The 20,130-nt window shown below is 44.1% G+C and overlaps 1 protein-coding gene across 1 annotated transcript in view; it reads right to left on the reverse strand.

The window, feature by feature from the left end:
- Positions 1 to 20,130, reverse strand: part of LOC115142772 (plexin-A1-like) — a 275,942-nt gene that overhangs the window by 62,568 nt on the left and 193,244 nt on the right. The window contains 1 exon segment of the mRNA XM_029682496.2: positions 16,211 to 16,411. Within this exon segment, the coding sequence (XP_029538356.2) occupies positions 16,211 to 16,411 (201 nt within the window).

Below are 20,130 nucleotides of genomic sequence, written 5' to 3' on the forward strand. Positions count from 1 at the left end.
CTAAATGAAATATTAGACTAATCTAAGAGTGGCTTCTATTGCCAACTATATAAAGCCAACAAATAAAAAGATGGCAGCCTGCAGGTCGAAAAATATCCTGATTGAAATGAATCACATTGGCTACACATGGCTCGTCTGCAAGGAACTTGAAACACTGCATCAACTATCAACTTGGTCCAGCCCAAAGCTTGTGCTAACAATCTTGAAACATGGTACATTGGTTTCCTGCACCCTGAGCTCCGGACAGACACAGACGGAGGCTATTTTGCGTAAATGGAGAGTGTGTGAGAGATACTGATAGTGTGAGAAAAGCAGATTGAGAGGAGGCAGGCTGAGAGGTAAGCGAAATTAGCATCTCACTCATTATCGAGGTACACTCGTAACAACAACAATAATAATAGTAGTAGTAGTGGAACGTGTATTGTGATTAACAACAACATTAATGAGAATAATAATACATTAAAAGTAGTAGTAGGCAAGTCTGCCATGTGGCTTTTCAGTCATGTTCAAACAAAATGGTAAATATTGACATTACATTGCACTTTTCACTGGCTGTCCCTTCTGTTGTGGCAGGAGGACACATATTTGGCTGTCCAATCTGCACATTTTGGCTTTTCATCCAATAAATAGGAGCTTTTTCTCCAGATTCTCTGTACACTAAAGAAAGATTCTCTTAGGTCTGAGTATTTGTCACAGTGTAATAGGAAATGCAGCTCGGTCTCTACCTCTCCCCGGGGGCAGAGTGAGCACAGCCTGTCCTCTCTGGGCAGCCAGGTTTGCCTGAGTCGACCGGTCTCTATGACCAGACTGAGCTCACCGAGTCTGTACCTAGTCAGTGTTTTCCTCAGGTCTCTATCAGTCACAGTGGTCAGATAGTCTGTCACCATGTACTGTCTGTTTAGAGCTAAAAAGGTTCTTTTTTTAACTTAGATTTTTTTGTCTGTCTTTCCAATAGGTGATACATTTCTATGTTAGCTTTGTGATCATTTGGATGGGCCAGATTTTCTGAGTGCTGTCCTGATGCTTTGTTCGGTTGGTAATGTTTAGTGAACTGAGCCGCTGGTTAAGGGGACTCTTCTCTATGGTCACCTCTTGGAAGTTGAGGAATTGTAATGAGATGAGTGGTTGTCACTTGTATTTAAATGAAAATAACATTTGGTGGCTCTCTTTTGGATATTAATCAGAGGAGGGAATTGGCCTAATTCTGCTCGACCTGCGTTGTTTGGAATTTCTCCCTGTACCCTGAGGATGTTCTTACAGAATTCCTCATTCAGGGTTCAATTGGGTGTTTGTCCAATTTGTCCAATTCTTGTTTTGTGAGCGCACCCCACACATCGCTGCCCTATAGTGGAATTGGTTCTAAGACGGAGAGAAGACAAAAGGAAGAGACCAGCTAACATGTCCCTAGAGAAGGGTTGATTTCTCTCAACCTGAAACTTTGACCCTTAACGGTCATGGCTAGTAGAGCCAATGGGGTCCTCCCCATCATCTTCTTGAACAACCAATCAGAACACGGTATGACTTGCACACGCACAAATGCACGCACAAGCACACACTTTTGGCCAATGGGGGTGGTTTGGGTTCCTTCCCCACACAGGTACCTACTGTTGAGAGGGGATGTAGAGGCCTGTTGTTCCAGCAGAGACGTACACAACAGACAAGACTCCCCTGATACACTACAGACATTAATATTTATTCACAGTGGGGTGGCATGGTGTGTGTGTGTGTGTGTGGAGGGCAGAGAGGTTAGGCCTCATCCATACCTCCCTCTCCATGTGTACACCCAACGCCTGATTAAAGTTTAATATATCCTATCCTCAAAGGGCCAGACACACACACACACACACACACACACACACACACACACACACACACACACACACACACACACACACTGACACACACCGAGTCAAATTCACACATGGGTATTATAGGGCAGATATAAGCACCCACCAGATGAGGATTATTCTTAATTAGTACACACACATACGGTTTATTCACATAGGTATATTCTGCTAACACAACGTCGCCAGAGCACAAAAGTTCTAGAGGTCGCCTGGTGAGGTCAGACACGTACCAAATGTATCTCTCTCACCGATATGCTGTTCTGCACAAAACCGCTGATGAACTTACTTAGCCCATATGCTATGACGAAAAAAACAACAACATTCATTCCGGTTTACGGGATACCAATTGGCTTGGGTTTATCTCATATTTATTAGGCTGAGCCTGAGATGTTCCTCTTTCACTAAATGTTCCTGTTGCATAAGATGTTCAAAACAAAACAAACGGAGCAGCACAAATTAACAGCGTGCCTAAAACCGTTCTCCCCAGAGACACGGGGAAGTAAACACATAAACTACCCTGGGAACATTTAATGAAGCTAAAGGAGAGAGAGGGACAGAGAGAGGGAGAGAGAGGGACAGAGAGAGAGAGGGACAGAGAGAGAGAGAGAGGGACTGTGAGAGAGAGGGGGGGTGAGAAAGAGAGACACTTTCCACTTCCCCCCTCTTGCTCTGACAAGTGATGTAGCTCAAGGAAGGAAAGATCGATAATTAGGTTTTAGTCCCAAAAAAATTATGATAAGTGTACATATTACATCTTTAAAGAAAGACTACTTTTACGTTACCCTGCAGTTTACCTATAAACTGGGCTGATGGTGAAGTACAGTAGACATATTTGGTATTCATATCACAAAATAAATCAAATGAGCTCTCCACAAAGAAGTTCAATAGAAAACTAGTAAAAATAGACAATATCCTGCAACCATGGAGAGGTAAATATATGTATGGATAAATTGCAGTGATTAAACTCCTTAGTCATATCTCAGTTTACTCACTTACTTATGGCGCTGCCTCCTCCCGATGATTTGTTTTTCTAATCATAAGAGCAAAACATATTTCGCTTTATCTGGGACGCTAAACCAGAGAAGATAAAGCGTGCCCATCTATATAATAAATATGAACTGGGTGCGTTGAGATGATTCAATATAAAAGCACTAAACCTCTCTAAAAGCTTCACTTACACACAAGTTTGACTTGAACCTTAAATGGTTCTCAAGTAAATTACTAAGAAAAGCTCATCCATTGTTTAAAAATGGCCATTTTTCCTTTGTGCAGATTGCCATGTCTCATTTTCGATTCATTCTGAAATGAAACCTTTTTCGAGGTCTCTCTTTTTCAAACAAGCATTGCACAGCTGGTTACAATTCCAATTTCATCCCCTGAAAATATAGAACAAATTATACAACAAATATTATGGTTGAACTGAAATGTGCCGGTTGATAAAATACCTTTGTTTATGGGAAAGATGTTTGAAAATGGTATTGTAAATTGGAATGGTAGAGTGATGTCTTTTATGGAGTGCAAGGAAACCATGCATGCAAAGCCTGTTACGCACCTGTACAAGGTAAGTCTGAATACCACCTACTGAGAAGTGCATAGCAAAGGCATGCATAGGAAAGGGATACCCAGCCATGGTATATTAGCCATATACCACAAATCCCTGAGGTGCCTTATTGAGTGATAAGCTCCTTGAAGCCGTTGTTTGGAGACTTAGTCTCGGGCATAACAACACCCGTGCCAATATATCCTCCAAACACCGGCTTCTCTGGTATTATCACTTAATAAGGCACCTCAGGGGTTTGTGGTATATAGCCAATATACCACGGCTAAGGGCTGTATCCAGGCACACCGCATCGCGTCATGCTAACAACAGCCCTTAGCCGGGGTATATTGGCCATTTACAACACCCCCTCTGGCCTTATTGCTTAAATAATGCACGTTAGAATTCAATGCCTATAGTTCCTTCTAACATTTTATATTTTTGAGCTGCTTTTGAAAGCAAAAGTCGAATTGATTTTTTTTTGTTGGCATTGTTGAATTCGATTTTCATAATGGCAAGGTAGGACTGAAGGTTTGGTTAGCTAAACTAGCAAGTCTTAGTTGTTTGGTTACCATGGCAACTACTGTAGCACTCTAGTAAACTTGCTAGCTACTTTAGTGGATTTCTACCAGCAAATCTGGTAAATTATAGCCATGGTATAAAAGGGATAATCAACTCTGAAAATAATAGTTCCACTCAACTAGGGTGTCATGACACGCACCTTAATGTCGTTCATTATTTTCAATAGAACGCATACTGTGGCCCCTCATTGATTATCCCTTACATACTGATATATATACAGTATAGGTCAAGAGTTTGGACACCTACTCATTCAAGTGTTCCTTTATTTTTACTATTTTCTACATTGTAGAATAATAGTGAAGACATCAAAACTATGAAATAACATATATGTAATCATGTATTCATTTTTTAATCTAAATATATTTTAGATTCTTCAATGAAACCACCAATTTGCATAGATGACCGCTTTGCACACTCTTGGCATTCTCTCAACCAGTTTCACATGGAATGCTTTTCCAACAGTCTTGTTGGCTGCTTTTCCATCACTTTGCAGTCCAACTCATCCCAAACCATCTCAATTGGGCTGAGGTCAGGTGATTGTGGAGGCCAGGTCATCTGATGCAGCACTCCATCACTCTCCTCCTTGGTCAAGTAGCCCTTACACAGCCTGGAGGTGTGTTGGGTCATTGTCATGTTGAAAAACAAATGGTAGCCCCACTAAGCGCAAACCAGATGGGACAGATTTCCACCGGTCTAATGTCCATTGCTCGTGTTGTCTTGGCCCAAGCAAGTCTCTTCTTATTGGTGTCCTTGCAGCAATTCAACCATGAAGGCCTGATTCACGCAGCCTCCGATAAACAGTTGATGTTGAGATAACTGTTCCTTTAAATGCTTCACATAGTTTTTTGGGCTGCAATTTCTGAGGCTGGTAACTCTAATGAAATTATCCTCTATAGCAGAGGTAACACTGGGTCTTCCCTTCCTGTGGCGGTCCTCATGAGAGCCAGTTTCATCAAAGCTCTTAATGTTTTTTGAGAGTACATGCGAATACATTCGCAAAGTTCTTGAAATTGACTGACCTTCATGTCTTAAAGTATTGATGGACTCTCGTCTCTCTTTGCTTATTCTTGCCATAATATGGACTATCTTCTGTATACCACCCCTACCTTGTCACAACACAACTGATTGGCTCAAACGCATTAAGAAAGAAAGAAATTCCACAAAATGAACATTTAACAAGGCACACCTGTTCATTGAAATGCATTCCAGATGACTACCTCATGAAGGAAAAGCAGCCAACAAGTGCTCAGCATATGTGTGAACTCCTTCAAGACTGTTGGAAAAGCATTCCAGGTGAAGCTGGTTGAGATAATGTCAAGAGTGTGCAAAGCTGTCATCAAGTCAAAGGGTGGCTACTTTCAAGAAACACAAATCTAAAATATATTTATTTGTTTAACACTTTTTTGGTTACTACATGATTCCATATGTGTTATTTCATGTCTTCACTATTATTCTCCGGGTGCTAAGATGGTGCCGGAGAAGAAGGCTGATATTTACGTGTTCCTATCCAAATGTGTTTTTTTTGTTCATTTCTTTGCGTTGTTTGTAAGTTGTTGTTTTAAAAAAAACGTATTTTGTACATAATGTTGCCGCTTCCACCTCTTATGACCGAAAATAACTTCTGGACAATCAGAATTGTATAGGAAGGTCTGCTCAATATAAGATTACAACAAAATGATTACAGCGGTACCCCAAAAATGGAAGAGGCAGGTGGCAGCGGGAGGAGGTAGGGAACTGGTCTGTCTGCCAAAAATAAAGGATCAAAACTGTCAGAGGAACAAAAAGAGCATAAATAGGAGAGTACACCAGTTTCATTTGAGGACCAGGATGTTGACAGCTGTGCCATACAGATCGCAAAATAGCTGGGAAGAGATTTCTGAAGTGCCGCAAGATTCAAGACTTCGTGCTTTTCAGACAAAATTACTGTACAGAATTCTTGCTATCAACAAAACATTGAACATTTGGGTCATACAATCATCGCAGCTTTGCAGATTTTGTTGTGAGGATACAGAACCTGTTTCTGGTCTCAGGCTCAGGAATGGCTGAAAACCCTAGAAATAGCATTTTGGGAGATCTGGAGAGACCTGGTCAGTCAATTATTAATATACTAATACTCTTAAAAGTACTTATCTTCCACTCACAATCTGGGTATTATATTCGATCGGATAGATTCAAATCTCGGTTGGTTGGGGAGCAGCTGTCGGGGAACTGTGTGTGTGGGGGGGGGGGGGGGGGGGGGGGTTGGTGGCCTGGCGGTCGGGAGCTTCCCCGTTTTGACTTTGTGTGGAGATCGGTCAGCGTGCCCTTGGGCAGGGAGTTGACCCTGGTTGTGTCGGTGGGTCGCTCTGGATGAAAGTCTGTTAGACTGACTGAAAGTAATGTCAATGTTGAGCAGCTTCACTGCAGGTAGAGATTGTATGCTTTAATATTCAATAAAATAAAAAAAATAAAATAAAAAAATAGAATACAGATACAGTAGTAGCCTAGATCCTAGGGGCTGTGATGGTCATGGAATGTTGGATGCCGGTTATTGGCCAGCCAAAGCTGTTGTGAAATGTAATGACATGTTTTGTTTTTATAGTTAAACAACTGCCTTAATGTTGCTGGACCCCAGAAAGAGTAGCTGCTGCCTTTATGGGGATCCATAATAAACACAATCCAAATGACGCGGTTACAGTAATAACTGTTCGGTTACCACACAAAGAAATATATTGTTAAAGACTGACATTTTGTCCTCTCCTCTGCTCCTGACTGCATGTGCTGCCATAGAAATAGAATGAATAGAACGGGCGTCCCCATTTCAAGTCTATGACGGCATAATGGGTGGACTGGCGGCCATTGCGAGCGTACCCATAGGAGCAAAAGCAGGAAGTAAAAGCAGGACGTGTGCCCATCCATCTGTGCTGTGATTGGTGGATTAAACTCAACTGACATAACAAAAACTACATTCCATTGCAAGAGCCACATCAGTTAACATCATTTGAATGAACATTGCCATGGAAATTGCATCACAGTACCAGGCAGGTTATTGCGAGTGTGCCCATGAGTTTGCCAGTGAAATAGCCAGGGTTAAGAGGTTTCCAAGCCCGTTTCATTCATTCCAATTGTGTGCTGCTGCTGCATCGTCTAGGCAACCGAAGACTTGTTTGCTACGGGACCAATAAAAAGTGATTTGATTGCTTGTTTCAGCAAGGATCAATGAAGTTTCATCACGTTGTTAAGAGTCCATGTTACTGCAGAAACTGACAACCACAAGAATTCCCAGCTGTCCCGTCGTATGAAGGTTATTACATTTTCATGACGGTCTTCACTCATAAACGTTGGTTATACGGTAATTGTGCCAGGCCTACTAGACACAGTAGCTGAACATCTCCTCGGCTGAAAGCGCAGATGATAACAAAATAAGACAGAAGGTTACTTAAGGCAACAACAAAAGGAGGGTGGTTGGTCGGGGTGGATGAAGGCGAACATCTAGCAACCCGAAGGTTTGCACATTCGAATCTCATCACGGGGCAATTTGAGCTAAGTAGCAACTTCTTACTACTTTTGAGCTACTTTGCAACTACTTAACATGTTCGCTAACCCTTCCCCTAACCCTAACCTTCCCCATTTAACATAATCCTAACCTTAACCATAGCTAACGTTAGCCACCATAGCTAAAGTTAGCATTAGCCGCCTAGCTAAAGTAAGCCACAACACATTATAATTCGTAACATATCTAACAAATTTTACGACTTTCCATTCGTAACATATCATATAACTTGTAATTCGTAGCATATCATACAAATTAATACATACCATACTAAATGGGATCATTCTAAATCAACGTTTACTATGTTACGTCTACACCCGAGTCCAGGTTGCATGCAAGAGTCACACACAGATCCAGATAATTAGTCATGTTGAAGGGGTACAAGTCTAAAGACATCAACGTGCCAAGGGCTAGCCTATGCCTGTGTGCGGTGCGCAGATCCTCCCAAACACCTCTCTCCACCCCCTCTCTTTTCTCCTCACCAGCCAGGTGAAAGTGGCAGGTCTGTAGTCACCACACTGTAAGACCATGTTTAGGCAAGACTTTCTTTTCTTCCTTTGCCTTCATTTTTTGTTCAACGTTAAAATTAGACAGCTTGAGGTATCACCGAAATGTGGATCCTTTGAACAATAACCTTTCAACCTGCTACGTGCCGTTAACTCAGGCAACAAACAATTCTTTAAAGCAAGGTAAACAACGTCTATTGGGAAAGAGATGAACGAAAATTGTTGCTCATTGATAAACAAAGTGATGGAAAAGCAATGAAAATGCCGTTGGCAAGGTGATTAACCTTTTACATACAGAATAATATAGGCTAATTGACATCCACAGAACGCGCTGTATCGACCTTGATAAAAGCCCAACACACGCGCACAAGCACACACATTGAGACGTTGCACACACAGAAGTGCACACCGACACAGACTGACAGACACACACAGTCCAGATATGAAGGCATAATCAAGGATCAAGTGGTAATCCGCCCTAGGATTAGTGTGGGGTCAGTCAGTATGGAGTTAGGCCCGGCTCATAACATGACTCTGTCTGGGCTAATCTGGCTAGCATAACAGGATTGGAACAGGGCCAGAGCAAGTTCGGATCTCATCATATCGCCACCACATTTAAAAAAAATTATTATCGTTTCAAACACACAGAGGCAGGAAGGAAGAAACTGCTGGCTCGTCCAACCCACGTGCATATTGGCTTAGTCCTGGCCATTTCAAACAAGACGACGCTGGGGTAGGAATTGTGTCAAATACACCCACTCTTTCGCTGCCCATCTCACTAACTTGGTCAGTCCGCTCCTAACACCGTTTGTCCTCCTCTACTTCTCCCATCTCGCTTTCCCCGCAGATTTACAGACACCGTACACGCAACACACCATCAAAACCTGACACGAGGCGTTTCTTGGAGGGAGGGATTAAGGAAGAGAGTATGGGAGGCATGAGGGGAGGCATGAGGGGAGGCGAGAGGGGAGGAACGGAGGTGGATAAGCTGACATATGCTGATAGCCGGTCGGCAAATTCATTCTTATTTAGACAGGACGGCGCATGGGAGCTGTGTACCGCCTCACCCATCAGGAGGAGGAAACTGCTGGACTGAGCAGCAGGCTGTGTGAGTGGAGAAGGGGAGAGAGGAATAGGGTTGATTCCTGATGGGAGGAAAGGGGTTTGGACAGGGGAGGAGGAGTGAGGGTAAGGCTGTTGAACAGTGGTATTGTCTCCCTTTCCCTCTCTCACTAAACACACACACACACACACACACACACACCACCCTAATTAAAGAAGTTGCCTGCCTTATCCCGTTTTAACGAGCGACCTCGGCGGCAGGCCCCCCTGTTCATCATGTCCGGTTAAGCATACCGTGTCATGCTATACCATACATGACCGGGCGCCCCCTTCTCTGAGGGAAGGACCGTCAGCGATACAGTTAGACCGCATTACATCCAGTGCCTTTCTAATGGGTCCGTGTTTTCACACACACAAACACTTTCAGCGTGGTGCATACGCAAGACTTCCGCTCTAAGCCTCCGTATTACACTCCTCCGTCTAGAGGGGAGGGACAGATGGATACAAAGGAACAGATCAAATCCAATTGTATTTTGTCACATGCGCCGAATACAGGTGTAGACCTTACAGTGAAATGCTTACTTACGAGCCCTTAACCAACAGTGCTTTAAGAAGTTAAGAAAAAAAAATGGTAAGTAAAAAAAATATTTGTAAAAACAATTGAAATAAAAGTAAGAAATAATGAAACAGCAGCAGTAAGATAACAATAGCCAGGCTATATAAAGGGGATACCGGTACAGAGTCAATGTGGGGGGCACAGGTTAGTCAAGGTAATTGAGGTAATATGTACATGTAGGTAGAGTTAAAGGTACTATACACAGATAACAGAGTAGCAGCAGCGTAAAAAGAGGGGTCTGGGTAGCCCTTTGATCAGCTGTTTAGGATTCTTATGGCTTGGGGGTAGAAGCTGTTAAGAAGCCTTTTGGACCTGCTCTGGTACCGGTGGTATATGCATGTTTAGTGATCACCATTATCCCTGCAGCTACACTCTGTCTCTACTTCTCTGACCTCGAGTCTCCTTTCCTCCTTATTCCCCTCGTTATGTCCTCAGCTGTGTCCTCCTCCTGTCTTCCAAACTCCATCGCAATTACGTTTCCTCTCTCTCTGGGCATGAGAGTACACATAGTCATAAAGGCCCTAACTCCCTATCCAGGAACAGGCCTCTCTCTCCGAGCAAACTTCTTGGATCTTTTCTTGCTTTCTACTCAACTCTCCCTCCCCGACACTCTTTACCCAGCCCTCCCTCCTTCCTGTAAGCCCCTCTCGCCTCGTTCCTTCTACCTCCCCCTCTGCCTCCTTCCTTCTCCTCCATCGCTTCCTCAGCCCAATTTTCTAACAGTCTGCCCCTCTTGCCCACCTTCCCCCTCTTATCCTTTTCCTGGGTCCTGGGAGAGGGGCTGGTGTGTGTGTGTGTGTGTGTGTCTCAGCGCCCGACTGCAATTCATCATCATTTTATCATCGTCCACCTTAATTGGAACCCATCAGGCTCTCCCAGTACTCTTAATTTTTGTTTAGAAACAGCTGCTGTCCGCATGCACGTGCCCACGCGCACACGAATTGAGAGGAAGATCTGAGGCCAAACAAGGTTTCTCCTTCTCCCAGACTTTCCATCCCTTTCTCATTTTTCTTAGCGGAGGAAAAGTGAGAGGAAACGGGTGATGGAGTGGCCCAGTCTTTCATCCGACTGAAGGTGGCGGTGTAAAACCGGCGCTGATATTATCTGTCCCCTCTCTTTACCCCTTTAGGAAGGGGTAGGAGGGAGAATAAGAGAGGAAGGAGAGAGACACACCAAAACATTTGGAAGAGAGAGGAAACAAGCGAGTGAGAAAAAAAAAATACAGGAACCAAGAGAGAAACCATGAGATAGACAAACTTATTTTCATTCTCCCACGCTAAATCCCCCACCCACCCCCCCACCCCCTCGAACTAACATAACTAACCAAACAACTAAACTCACTAAGAGCGTGAAAGGTTGCTGGGTCGAATTCCCGAGCGGACAAGGTCAAAATCTGTTGTTCTGCCTTTGAGCAAGGCAGTTAACCCACTGTTCAGCACCTCTCCGATTCAGAGGGGTTGGGTTAAATGAGGAAGTCACATTTCTGTCCTCTCCCCTTTTCTCTCTTCTCCCCCTACATTTACATTTAGCAGACACTCTCATCCAGAGCGACTTACAAGAGCAATTAGGGTTAAGTGCCTTGCTCAAGTGCACGTCGGACGATTTTTCACATAGTGGGCTCGGGGATCAGAACCAGCGACATTTCGGCCCAACGCTCTTACCCGCTGGGCTACCTGCCGCCCTCTCCTGCCTTCTCCTCCCCCTCTCAGAGACCAGCTGTGGTCACTTATTGAGTCTCGTGACCCCGGCTTCAGCAGCCTGGCTGTGTTTCCTCTTGTTTACAGGCTCCCATGACCCCCTCTGGCAGGCTGGATGAGAGGAGATTGCCTGGACACTGTCAAGGAGAAAAACAGACACACTCTCCAGGTCCTATCCCTTGTTAGAGTTGAGACCAGGGAAATGTGTGGTGCGTTTTGCTTTTTGTTTGCCTTTACAGGCGGCAGGTAACCTAGCGGTTAAGAGCATTGGGCCAGTAACCGGAAGGTGGCTGGTTTCGAATCCCGGGGGTGGCAATGTGGAAAAATCTGCCATTCTGCCCTTGAGCAAGGCAGTTAACCCCCAAAAACAACTGCACCATCGGGCATCAATGACGTGGATGTCGATTAAAGGCACCGCTCTGATTCAGAGGCGTTGGGTTAAACGCGGAAGACATTTCAGTTGAAAGCAGTCAGTTGTGCAGCTGACTAGGTATCCACTTTCCCTTCCCTTTTTTTGGCCATTGTTTGGCCCGCAATATTGAGACAGTTTTGATTGCACATCCATTACTGTTACAATTTCCATTATTTTACAGACAGTTCCTTAAAAAAAAATCCTGAAAATACTGTATAAACACAGACTGTCCGTTAACAGGCAGAGCTGATCTGTATAAATCTGTTAAAAAAACATGTATTTTCCTTATATATTACAGCTCTGTCTATTAACGGAGAGCCACTGTGTTTATGTAGTATTTCCTGAAAAAATATGAAGTAACTTTTTCTTCTTCTCTCGTCTTGAGACGATTGCCATAGCCTTCCAAAAGTCTTGCACATACAACATATTGGATCAAGCTTCTATGGACAATTATTGAGGAGCTGCTTAGCTACTCTTTATTACATAAATGATCCTGTACAGAGCTCATACATTGTTGTCACCAGGGTTGGGTATGTTACTTTCTAAACCTAATATGTTATAGTTACCTGTCCACATTTGTAATCAGCAGGGGTGCAATTTTAACCCCCCATATTCTGAAATTGCATTACCCCCAGTTTTATCACTGGAATGTGATACAAAACGAGGCTTCAGTGTGCTTTAGGACCATGAGGAAGCATCCGAGCAGTCGGATAGGCTGTTTGGAGTGTTTATGCGTATATATATTTCTATATTATGTCCCCACACATTTCTAAAACCAAAGTTGCACCTCTGGTAGTCAGTAACTTAATTTTTGTATAGCCCAGACTCAGCAGTGTAATCTGATTACTTTCAGTTCATTTTGGACTACTTTCCCTTTAAGAGGCAATAGAAGACAAAAAAAGGATCCATCAAACGCATCAAAACAAGAGCGAAAGCTGTGTGGAGGAAACTGGCCACAGGTTTGCTTCCACCTTCTAAACCATCCCTCTCTTCCGCCGCTGCAATGAAATCTCTCTTCGTCCCATCTCTTTTCCCCACCCTCCTTCAGCTCATCTCTCGCTCTCCTCACTCCATTGAGTGGTGGAAGATGAGTTGACACGCTGACAAGAATACTCTAGTAAAAAAACACTGAATTTCAACATAGTCTGGGCTAAAATTAGGCTTAATATAAGATTAACATCCATGTGTTGACTCTAAAGGTTAAAAAAATCAAATTGAGCATCAGGACCCCGCAAGATCCTCTCGTTCCACGAGCGAGCGAGCACACACACAACCTCTCTCGCCATGCAACTCCGCATTCACCATAGCAAGGTGTACCCACAGCATACCAGATGACGTGAGCTCTCCATTTTTACTGCAGCATCATACATGATTCATATCATGGAAGCAGCATCCTGAGCAGCAGCCCGAACAAGGAGCAACTGGCTCACATGGAAGGATGTGCATCGAAAAAACAGTGGTGAAACGAAGACCAATAATTGGGGATGACTCCTTTCATTTCAGTGAAATATGTTTCGGAATTTGATTGACAATGACAATGATACAAATTCCATTGCTTTTAAGTAACAACCACTCCTAGTAAATGTAGAAAGTGGCAGCAAAAAAAAATTCTTAACAACAAAGCAATGTCATAACAATGGAGTTAGAGTTAGCGTAGGCTTCATTGGACGCTGGTATTATCATACCAATAAACTACAGGTTAGCATATAAAACAAGTCGGGTAGCTAACCGCTAAGAGCTAATCACTAAGAGCTTACAGTTAGCCGCTAATGAGCCTACTAGCACATCTTCCTGTCAGCTGTCATGTGTAGAAATACTGTTTTGGCCTGTCCTGAGTCTGCTGCTGATTATCGCTGGCTGCTACATTTAACAAACAGTCAATAAAGGGTCCTCTTTGGAGACAGCGCTGTCATTGGCTAATTAGCCTTCCTTCAGAAACAATGGGGGTTTTGGTGCGCGGCGCGCTAATGACTAGCTGTCGATACAGACAGCCTCGCATTGGAGCCCTTATGCTACGCTGGGAGGAGCTACGCTAACTTTCAAACACACTAGCATTGCTAAATGCTAATGATTATGGCAACAAGGCTAAGCCCCGGGTCCTGTTGGACATGCTACATGTGTGCGTGTTTAGCATAGTGAGTGAACCCACGGCCACATATCTCTAGCGTGCAGCTGTAGCGTGTATTGACATCCACTTGCAGGTGTTCAAAGCTAATTAGTTTGATTCTCTGAAGGCTTTCCCGGGATGGTGTGTTGTTTTTTTTGTTGTCTGCGACATGGCTGATGTTTCAAGTCTAGGGGGCACCTGTTTGACAGGATACCCAGAGAGGTTTTACACCCCTAATACAAACCAAAATCACTATGGCAGCCTTCCTTGGAGGTGGTGATAGGACGAGTGTCCCATGAAGAGAGAGAGAGAGAGGAAGAGAGAGAGAGAGAGAGAGAGAGAGAGAGAGAGAAACAAGCAGCTTTGGAGGAGAGAGAAAGGTAGAAAGGGGGGAAAGGGAATAGAAAGGGGGAGGGGGAAAAGAACGACAGGTAGAGACCTTCCTAAAGACCTGAAGGCGCCAAACAGGACCCACCAAAAGCCTACAGACAAATGTAAAGTATAATGGTCATATCATGGAGCCTATAATTGGTGTGTCACAGTCGGTGACACAAGCGTCCACCTCCTGTCCCTCTAGTGACGAACACGTCACCCTGCTTACGGCACAGCCTCTCCATGAGACAAAAACAAAAGAGGAAGAGGGAGGAAGTTAGAACACAAGAGGGAGTGGTTGAGGGTAGAGAAGGACAACAAAACAGAGAGCGAGTGGGTTAAGCGAGAGGAAGAGAGGAGCGCCGAAGGGAGAAAAAAAAGATGGACAGGGAGAGAGAGAAAGGTAGAGGAGATGGGTAGAGAGTGAGTGGGAGAGAGGTGTAAACATGATCAATCCTGTCTTGACTAGGTTCAAAGATGACAGGCTTCCTCTCCACATTTTCAGCCTCGGTGGAGCGCATCGTCACTTCTTATCTCTCACACACACACACACACACACACACACACACACATTTCCTCATTTGCTACTCAACTGACAGATGGGTCTACGCGCGTGAGCACGGATGCACACTGGCGCACACAACTTCCAACACATCCTTCAGAATGCTCGCTGCACAGTTATTTCCTACAATCCTAAAACCGGCCAAACTCCCTCTTAAACATGACCATTGGTCAAAATACTAACCGCCAACCCATTGATTTATTGAATCAGGTGCATCCCTGCTGTGCTGACCAAAATCCATCTTGATAAAACCAAATCAGCAAGCTTTTGGTTTATTACAAAAACAATGTTCCAGTCGCACAAATTTTGCGCACAAATTTGTTTACATCCCCGTTAGTGAGCATTTATCATTTTCCAAGATAATCCATCCACCTGACAGGTGTGGCATATCAAGAAGCTGATTAAACATGATCATTACACAGGTGCACCTGGGGGCAATAAAAGGGCACTCTAAAATGTGCAGTTCTGTCACAGAACACAATGCCACAGATCTCTCAATTTATTTGCATGCAAATGGCTTGCTGACTGCAGGACTGTCCACCAGAGCTGTTGCCAGAGAATGTTCATTTCTCTACCATAAGCCGCCTCCAACATAATTTGAGAGAATTTGGCAGTATGTCCAACTGGCCTGACAACCGCAGACCACGTGTATGGCGTCGTGTGGGCGCCATTCATCCGCCGCCATCACCTCATATTTCAGCATGATAATGCACGGCCCTACGTCGCAAGGATTTGTATACAAGTCCTGGAAGCTGAAAATGTCTGCATACTCACCAGACATGTCACCCATTGAGCATGTTTGGGATGCTCTGGACGTGTACATAGCACCAATCCAGTTACCGCCAATAACCAGAAACTTCGCACAACCATTGAAGAGGAGTGGGACAACAATCCAACAGCCACAATCAACAGCCTGATCAACTCTACGTGAAGGAGACTGCATGAGTCACACCATAATGACTGGTTCTCTGATCCACAAGCCTAGCTTTTTTTTTTGTAGGCAATATTAAACTATCCTAATATTTATATATATTATTTTACTTTTAGATTTGTGTGTATTGTTGTGAATTGTTAGATACTACTGCACTGTTGGAGCTAGGAGCACAAGCATTTCGCTACACCCGCAATAACATCTGCTAAATATGTGACCAATAACATTTGATTTGATTTAAAGGTATCTGTGACCAACTGATGTATATCTGAATTCCCAGTCATATGAAATCCATAGACTAGGACTTATGCATTTATTTAAATTGACTTATTTCCTTATATGAACTGCAATTGAGTAAAATCTCTGAAATTGTTGCGTTCATTTTAGTTCCGTGTATATCAGGTGCGTTAGTGCTGGGCTGGAATAAAACTGTGCACCACCACTCACCGAGGTCTTCTGACACTGGATGCTGGTGCTGTTGAAGCGCAGGGCAGTGACGCTGTGTTCCTCTCCCTGCACGTGGAACACGCACTCGTAGTTCCTCTGGCCAGACTGGGGCTGGGGCAGGTTGCGGGCGGCCAGTGTGATGGGCTTGGTCACGCCCACGGGGATATAGATCTGGGTAGAGGGCAGGATCTGGGGACAATCCTGGGGGAGAGAGGAATGGAGAGATTTAGGTTATTCAGGTATTCATGTTGTTGTGTCACATTTGAATGTTTTTATCTGATCTGGGGACAGTCCTGGAGGAGAGAGGGAGAATTAGAGTAACACCTTCATTCATGTACCGTTATGTCAAGTCTGAAAACGTCTATCTGATCTGGGGACAGTCCTGGAGGAGAGGGGAGAATTAGAGTAACACCTTCATTCATGTACCGTTATGTCAAGTCTGAATGCGTCTATCTGATCTGGGGACAGTCCTGGAGGAGAGAGGGAGAATTAGAGTAACACCTTCATTCATGTACCGTTATGTCAAGTCTGAATGCGTCTATCTGATCTGGGGACAGTCCTGGAGGAGAGAGGGAGAATTAGAGTAACACCTTCATTCATGTACCGTTATCAAGTCTGATCTCTGATCTGGGGACAGTCCTGGAGGAGAGAGGGAGAATTAGAGTAACACCTTCATTCATGTACCGTTATGTCAAGTCTGAATGCGTCTATCTGATCTGGGGACAGTCCTGGAGGAGAGAGGGAGAATTAGAGTAACACCTTCATTCATGTACCGTTATGTTAAGTCTGAATGTGTCTATCTGATCTGGGGACAGTCCTGGAGGAGAGAGGGAGAATTAGAGTAACACCTTCATTCATGTACCGTTATGTTAAGTCTGAATGTGTCTATCTGATCTGGGGACAGTCCTGGAGGAGAGAGGGAGAATTAGAATAACACCTTCATTCATGTACCGTTATGTTAAGTCTGAATGTGTCTATCTGATCTGGGGACAGTCCTGGAGGAGAGAGGGAGAATTAGAGTAACGCCTTCATTCATGTACCATTATGTCAAGTCTGAATGCGTCTATCTGATCTGGGGACAGTCCTGGAGGAGTAGGGAAGGAGGAATGGAGAGAGATAAAGAGAGGTTTGGGTTAAACGGTTGTTCGTAGACGATGTCAAGTAGCCTTTGTGTCACAATATCATGTCGGCTTATGACTTGACACGATGCTCAAACGAGTCGCATGAGAAAGAAAGAGTGAAAGATCTGGAACAAAGTACATTAAACAGTAATAATGACTCTCGTAACACTCGGGCTCCCGAGTGGTGCAGTGGTCTAAGGCACTGCATCTCAGTGCAAGAGGCGTCACTGTGGTCCCTGGTTCGAATCCAGGCTGTATCACATCCGGTCGTGATTGGGAGTCCCATAGGGCGGCGCACAATTGGCCCAGCGTCGCCTGGGTTTGGCCTGTGTAGGCCGTCCTTGTAAACAGAATTGACAAGAATTTGTTCTTAACTGACTTGCCTAGTTAAATAAAACAATGACAGCATGCCATGTTACCACTGCCAACCTCATAAAGCACCACACTTGTGATATCATAGCATCCCCAAGACTATAACGAATAAAGAACTAAATAAACTTAGTTCACAAGATTAAACATTTAGGATCTAGGTTGTGAGATGTTGCAAACCAACCAGAAAAACCTGGCTTTAACCAGCAACAACTATAAAGAAAATAACTGCAGTTTGTCCTTGTGTGGACTCCATTGTCTGGTAATGAACTAGTGTGACAATGTTTGAGAAAGTCCATTGATTCTGTAAACATTCACCAGAGATGAGATGATGGCTTAGACCATCTGGTAACACACTCCGTGTATTGTCTTGTATCACTGGGGTGTAAAGCCTTGGGGGTCCAGAGAAAGTGTGTGTTCGTGCGAAGGAACACATGAAGTCATTACATTGTTTATACCACGCTTTGGCGGAGTGCTTACATCATCAACTCCCACTCAACAGAACAAGCGTTGCACAACGAGGAACCCGACTCTTTAGTCCAATGCCATCGAAGCAGTTCACTCTAATTCATCATCATGTTATCATTTTTATTTTATTTTAAAGCCTATTAATACATTCAGTTAACAAACACAGATAAACATTTAACAAACAAAAATTGCACGCGAAAGGGGTAAGAAAAAAACGAAGGCGGCAACTTCATAGCAGTTGATACTAGCCTGGTATTGCTTGATATCGGAGCAAATTCTAAAAACGGCCCGTGTCGCTCCATTCCTGACAAAATCGCCCGACAAACACACACCAAATGAGGAGAAAACGACCGACACACCTGACACAAACCCCAAGTACATCTGGGGTTTGTACATCTATGCCTGAGATGCTAGTGTACTGTAAGCTGCTTTGAGAAAACGTACCAACACACCCCACAAATTCAGTACCTCCACTACAGTACACCATTGACATTTGGGTCATTTAGGAGATGCTCTTATCCAAAGTGACTTACAGTTACTGCATTCTCTTAAGATTGTCTCACCGAGCTTTCATTCTTTTCCTCATTAAAGAAAAGTAAAGTTAGTGCTAGTAGGAAAATATAAGATAATGGGGGAGGGGGGTGGGGGGTTAGAATGACTGATGTCTTATTTAAGATACTGTTTGAAGAGGTACGGTTTCAGATGTTTTTGGAAGATGTACAGAGACTCCGCTGTCCTAGCATCAGGGGGAACCTGGTATCCACCATTGGGGTGCCAGGACAGAGAAGGGCTTTGACTGGGCTGAGCAGGAGCTGATCTCTAATAGGAGTCGGACAGCCAAGAGACCAGAGGCGGCAGAACGGAGTGCTCGGGTTGGGGTGTAGGGTTTGAGCAGAGCCAGAAGGCCGGGAGGGGCAGTTCCCCTTGCTGCTCCGTATGCCAGCACCATGGTCTTGAAGTGGATGTGAGCTTAGACTGGAAGCCTGAGAAGCAACATCAGGGATTTTCCTGCCATTGAAATCCTTGGACGGGCCGCTGTCTAAACAGTGTAAAAGAATAATGTTTATTTTGTGTGCATACAGACGGAAAGAGAGAGAGAGAGATTTTTGGGATGGAAAAATGCTTTCAGTGTAAACTTCCACGACTAAAACCAGATAAAGTATATAGAAAAGATAATGGACCTATATATTTGATATAATATCATATTTGAGAACTAAATCAATAAAATAAAAGCTAGACAGTCAGGGAGATTTGAAAAACGCATTGAATTGCAGTAAAATTGGCTTACAAATGTATATACACTGCCAAGATGGGGGCCTCTAAAACAGGGATGGGCAACTTTGATGGGGTTGGGTGGCACAAAAAAAACTCATATTGAGGGGCCACAGTGGCTCACGGCTCTGCGTACCCACATCCATACCAACACACGCAGTCAGAGCCAACCCTAGCCTTTCGGGGGCCATAATTTACATTTTGTTAGGGGGCCCCACCTTCTGAGCAAAACATTTTGGCTTCCCCCCCTTGACAGCAGAGTGAGTTAATTCCCTGCAATTCTACACTTTTTGCCATGGGGTGGAAAGAAATGTTTGCAATTTTGAATATGATATCTGAGTGCGAGTGACTAACAAAATCAATGGGGACCCCCTGGTCAGTAATCTGACCATGATTGCTACAAGTTTAGATAGCTGGCTAGACTAATTTACCAAATCTAAAAATGTTTTGCTGACACGGGCTAACGAAGTGACTGTCCATGACTGAAATAACAAGAGGGAAAACTGCTGATGCACAACAACATTTTAAAATTGCGGCGTGTGTCTTCGACTATTCTAACTCCACGTTAAGTTGAGACCCCGCGGGCCGCCAGCTGTCCGTCTCTGCTCTAAAATGTTCTCTAACACTCAGCCACGCCGACCTCACACACTGCCGCACCCCATGCCACGCCCCATCATGCCACGCCCCACC

This window comes from Oncorhynchus nerka, linkage group LG15, assembly GCF_034236695.1.
Source record: "Oncorhynchus nerka isolate Pitt River linkage group LG15, Oner_Uvic_2.0, whole genome shotgun sequence".
In the NCBI taxonomy this organism is placed as follows: domain Eukaryota; kingdom Metazoa; phylum Chordata; class Actinopteri; order Salmoniformes; family Salmonidae; genus Oncorhynchus; species Oncorhynchus nerka.